General features: G+C 36.7%; 1 protein-coding gene across 1 annotated transcript; it reads right to left on the bottom strand.

Moving 5' to 3' along the window:
* Positions 1–2,729: 2,729 nt before the first annotated feature.
* On the bottom strand, positions 2,730–5,533 carry LOC120150411 (GDP-mannose 3,5-epimerase 1). The gene is made up of 7 exons (XM_039163094.1): positions 5,394–5,533; positions 4,333–4,743; positions 4,138–4,231; positions 3,908–4,037; positions 3,686–3,818; positions 3,040–3,247; positions 2,730–2,915 (listed from the first exon to the last, which is right to left on the bottom strand). Exons 2-7 carry the CDS (start codon positions 4,740–4,742, stop codon positions 2,760–2,762), a joined length of 1,131 nt encoding a protein of 376 aa, XP_039019025.1. The 5' UTR covers position 4,743; positions 5,394–5,533; the 3' UTR covers positions 2,730–2,759.
* Positions 5,534–5,925: the final 392 nt, after the last annotated feature.

Genomic DNA, 5,925 nt, shown 5'->3' with positions numbered 1-5,925 from the left:
AAAGATTTTCACAAATTTGTGCTTGATAAGTGGGATTTTTCCCTCCTAATAACAGATACTATCTCTAAGTGGCTTTCCACCAGCAATTACCCGACTCATTTTGCATTGTATTTCATCCTCTTCTATGCAGGTTTAATTTAATGGAGGCCTTAGCACTGAATTTAAACCGCAATGCGGAGTTCGCCAAGGGGATCCAATCTCTCCTTACCTTTTTGTTCTTACTATGGAAAAGCCTGGACATCATATCCAACTTGCTTCTGAGGAGGGTGCTTGGAAACCGTTTAAGCTAATACGTGAAGGACTTCCTATCAGTCATCTATTCTTCGCAGATGACTTAATCTTGAATGCCAAAGCAACTGTTGCACAAGAAATCTTAATTGATAATACCGTGGATGAATTTGGTCACTATTAGGGCCATAAAGTCAACAAGCTCAAATCACATGTGTATTTCTCGCCCAATACAAGTTCGAAACAACAAATACAGTTTGTTCTCATTTTGGCATCAAGCAAGTCCCTAATTTGGGTATCTATCTCGGAATGCCGATGATGATGCATAAGCGCGCCACTTGTGAGTTTTATAACTTCATTATTGACAAAATAAAATCAAAACTCCATGGATGGTCGACTAGAACCCTCTCTTTTACGGGACGGATTACCCTCGCTAACTCCGTTCTTATGGCTATTCATACTTATTTCATGCAAACTTGTCGCTTCCCTTCTCGAGTCTGTCGAGACATTGAAAAGCTAGTTTGGCATTTTATATGGAGTTATAGTAATCAAACTCGAGGCATTCCTCTCGTTAGTTGGGACACCTTAACTCAACCTAGACATAATAGAGGCCTCGACATTCGGAGGTTACATCAACATAATTATGCTTTCCACATGAAACTTTGTTATGACATTGCTTCGGATACGAAGACGTATTACATAAAGCTTCTTCGCCAAAAATATAAGGTGCTCTCTAATTGCCCCCCTTCCATCTTCCGGCCGAATTGCTCTCATTTGTGGATATCCTTATCCAAAGTCTAGAATAGCTTCTATGACTTCATCTCTTGGTCTGTAGGTGACGGTGATATAATCAAATTTTGGCATGATAATTAGCTGCCGAAACTTGGGAGTCTCTCAGAATGGAAACAAGAGTGTTACTATTGAAGATAACATGATGGTCCGTGATGTTGCTCTACCAAACGGTAGTTGGAACTGGAACTTACTTCAGCGGTCTCTTCAAACTTCCACGATTCAGCATCTTCTGAATGTTCAACCTCCTAATCCTAACGCCTGTAATAATCGATGTTTCTGGTCTCACGTCAAACATGGTGAGTTCACAGTGAAATCTGCTTATGATCTCATGACCAAAGACCTTTGGGACTCCAAAGATGTCAAATGGACCAAGCTTTGGCGTATGACTATCCCGGAGCGCATTAAACATTTTTTATGGCTTTCATTTAAAGATCGCTTACGAACGTTAATCGTTGTGCAAGAAATCTTACTGATCCTTTATGCCAAATATGTGGCTTTGCTAACGAAAATATGTTGCATGTTCTGCGTGATTACAAGCACACTGCTACTCTTTGGCAACTGATTATTCGGCAGCAACACTTACCAGACTTCTTCACCATTAACGCTACTGATTGGATCAAGATGAACCTTGAATCTAATAGTCTTTTTGCTGGCACAAAAATCCTATGGAAAATTTTATTCTCTTCCATAGCTTGGCAGATCTGGAAGCGAAGAAATTCATTCATATTTTCTGATTTGATCCTCCACAATGAACAACTCCTCTGCCTAAGTAAAAATTAGTCCCTCTATTTCATTGCAGCAACAACCATTTCTCCAACTGATTCTGTTGCCGCTCGTCCAGAACTAATCCAATGTAAACCCGCACCTGCTGATTGGTACACCCTTAACACGGATGGAGAGTTCATAACATTTCCTCTCTCGGATCGGTGGGTGGCCTCATTCGAAATATAAATGGTGATTGGATCATTGGATTTAATAAACCGGTTGGAATTTCAACTCCACTGCAAACCGAAATTTGGGGAATTTTTGAAGGACTTCAATTGGCGTTGTCCCATAAAATTAAACGTCTCCAATGCCAAACGGACTATGCAGAAGCTCTTAATCTCGTGTCTTCGCCAACGACCAACTACAACCCCATATCACTTGTTCACTCTATTGCAAATATTATATGAAAACAACGGACAATTGAATTCTTTCTCATTCGCCGTGAAGCCAATGCTGCAGCAAATTTCCTTATAAATTCTACCGTTGTTACAAATGAACAACCACAAACTTATCTAGAACCCCCCAAGAGATTATATCTCATCTTCACCGTGACCTCTAAGATCCTGCTTTTATCCGCACTTGATATTTCATTGTAATAGTCTTCTTTATAATTCAAAAAAGAATAATCTTTAAGTTCTTTAATATTATAACATATAAAATATATCAACTTAAATTTTGATACTCGCTCTGTCCCAATACTCGAATGCAGAAACTATTTGCATTATATAAAAAAGGCTATTAAAGCCTAACCATATACCATCTCACAACAGCAGGCTGTCATGGAATGCTATTTTGGATACAATGGAAGCATAAAACATTCACTCAGAGGGCGACCATACTACTCGAGTTAAATACGAATTATAAATAGTCTTAACATGATATAGATCGCCATTTTTCAGATTCAATGCCATTGGCATAGCTATACTATAATAAAGCTTGGGGTTCCCAAGCAAGTCCACAAGCTTTTTACCACTTCATTCTTTTCCATCGGCAGCACGAAGTGACCCGAGCTGGACCGGTGCTTGAGTTCCAACCACCTTAGATGACCCGTAAACAGACAGGTCGATGCCTTGAGTCTTCTCTTTCTCGATTTGTTCCTTGATCCAGAAGTACGTAATTCTCAGCCCATCCTATAAAACAGTAAAATCAGTGGAAAGCAATGACTTTCGACTTTCTTTACTTTAATGGCAAAGGAACGAGACCATTTTTGTGAAATCAGTGAGAATATCATGTGTAAGAACTTAATTTAGTTACCTTCAACCTCATTGTAGGAGCCCAACCAAGTTTTTCTTTGATCAATGTATTGTCTGAATTACGACCACGGACACCCTCTGGACCCGGGATATGATGGATCGGAAGGTTCTTATCCTCAAAGCTAAGAACAATCTCTGCCATCTCATTCATGCTAACCATCTCATCACTCCCAATGTTAACAGGCTCTCGGAAATCTGATTTCGTCAACCTCAAATGCAAAATATAGAAAAAGGTTTATCACTAATAGCGACCCCAAAACGGACTAAACCAGCTAGTAAATGTCGAATACATATCTAGAAGTATTTAATCTAAGGCATAAATACCGTACAGAAATAAATTCCAATTACCAAAATCATCACTTCCCAAATGGCCAAAAATAAAACACATTATACAAATGAGTTGGTATATATATAGCGCTCTAAACAATTGTCTAATATACTTGATATTGAAAGCAGGCAAATATCAGAACTTTGAGGCTTATGTTGATATTTATAGTTTCAAATTCAACTAACATATATAAATCTTATACTATAAGCCAGATCCATGCAGACTAATGTTTACTAAAATGGAACATTGTGGTTTTTCCCTCTAAATTTGTTGCTTAAAATGAGTTCGAGCATGTGTTCTGAAACTGCCTGAATGTTACCTCAGTACACCTTCAACGCATTCGTCAATGAAGGTGAAAGATCGAGTCTGAAGACCATCTCCCCACATCTCAAACTTGTCAGTGGAAGTAATAGCCTTTCTGCAAAAGGCAGCTGGAGCCTTCTCCCTTCCACCTGTTGATACAGACATGTAGAAACGACAAAATTGGTAAGTACCAAAATCAACAAAAATATATATGCACACATCAAAACTAAGAGTTTACCTTTCCATGTTCCAAAAGGGCCGTAAATGTTGTGGAACCTTCCAATGCGACACTCGATTCCGAAGTCTTTGGTGTAGTGCTTGCACAACTCCTCCGTCGCAAGCTTCTCCAATCCATAAGCATCTTGAGGCTAAAACCGGAGTTTAAAACATGGAAATCAGTAATTATATCAGATTAACTAATTGAACATAAGATTACAGGATAGCATTTAATGACTTTGAGTCACAAACCTCAGCAGGCCAGGCATCAGATTCTTTCAAGCTCACATTAGTTTCCAATTGCTTAAATTCAGGATAGATACAAGCACTGGAGGCATAGAAAAACCTAAACAGACCAAGGTATCAAGTTTAAACTAACTGTAAACTTGGTGGCATTGCAATGAATATAAGACAAACATATGATAAAATATACCAATCCGAACAAACCTCTTAACTCCACTGATCCGAGCAGCCTCGAGCATGTTGAAACTTATCATTGTGTTGTTGTACATGATGACAGAGTGATTGGACTGAATGAAACCCATGCCGCCCATATCAGCGGCAAGGTTGAAAACATGATCCACTCCATTGGTAACCTTCAAGCAATTTTCCATCACTCGAAGATCAACGAGATGGAATTCATGGCAGAACATATCTTCTGTCATGTGTTCATTCTTCTTCCAGTCAGAAGCAATGATGTAATGTCCTTCACTCTTCAAACGTCGAGCTATGTGCGAAGCGATGAAACCGCCAGCCCCGGTGATGGAGATTTGTAGCTTCTCGGATGGCCAGTAGGGCTCCCTCTCCAGAGCATCATAGGTGTAAGAACCATAGTTGGTCCCGTCAGCACTTCCCATTCTGCATATGCTCAAATCAAAAACATGCCTTAATTTACAATTTATGCCTGAATTTTGATGAAACAAAAGCAGGATACAAATCAAACCTCAAATTAGTGCTATATTTCACGTTCCTATCTATTCCTCTGGCTTGTAAAGCCAAATTAGTTGAAGAATTTTTATTAACATCCATGAATTATAAAAAAATGAAAAAAAAATCATTCATAATGAAAATGCATGCAACAAATCACTGCAATCCTCCAAAGCCTTTCTGGAAAAGTAAAATAAAACACACATTGACAAGCAAATCTTTTCCTTTTGGGACTTGGAAAGCAAAAGTAATCAGCCAATTCACTACAAAAAAACAAAATAAAAATTGCAAAACAAACACAAAAGTGAAAAGAAATGACCCAAGATTTTGTTGAACTAATGGCTGTAGTGTAAAGCGCCATAAAAATAAAATTCTCAGGCTCTGACCATGTAAGGGTGGATAATCGAAAAATGAGAGGCTAAGGGTAAATAAACATGGAATCTAATACAAACCCAGAAAAAGTTAAACCATAAATAATGAAAATAAGCATTGAGAATCCATAGAAAATGGAACTTGGACAAAGCAAAAACATAGTATTTTAGAGAGAGAAAACATAGGAAATAGCAGGCATAGATATGTACCTGTTTCAGAGTTCAAAGTTGAAAACTTCGACGAGAACAGGATAAGAAAAAAGGAGAAGAAAAAGGCAGAGAAAGAAGATGGAGGGGGAATGGATTGTGAAAGCTTGCAAGGGTATCCTATATATAGAGACAATAGCCATTAATGTTGTGGGGAAAGTTTAAAAAATGTTGACTAAACCAAAAATCATAGTACGGAATTTTGAATTAGAATTATAAAATAGATATTAAAAGATAAAATGATATTTTAAATTAATAGATAATATTTTATTTGATTGAAATTTTATTTTGAATCTTTTTAGTATTTTCAAATAATAAGAAGAAATTAAAATTTTAAAATGTTTTAAAAGTGCATAGAGATTTATAATTTATTTCTAAAATTACAATTTTGAGAATTTTTTATAATTGATAAAATTTTAATAAAATTCTTCATATTTTTCATTGTTTATATATATTTTTTAAATTTTATAATAAAATTTAACGATCAAATATATTTTTAAAAGTTTAATAATTCAATTTAAATTATTTAATTTTT

This window comes from Hibiscus syriacus, unplaced genomic scaffold, assembly GCF_006381635.1.
Source record: "Hibiscus syriacus cultivar Baekdansim isolate YM2019G1 unplaced genomic scaffold, ASM638163v2 tig00111022_pilon, whole genome shotgun sequence".
NCBI lineage: Eukaryota > Viridiplantae > Streptophyta > Magnoliopsida > Malvales > Malvaceae > Hibiscus > Hibiscus syriacus.
This window is presented reverse-complemented; position numbering and strand designations above follow the sequence as displayed.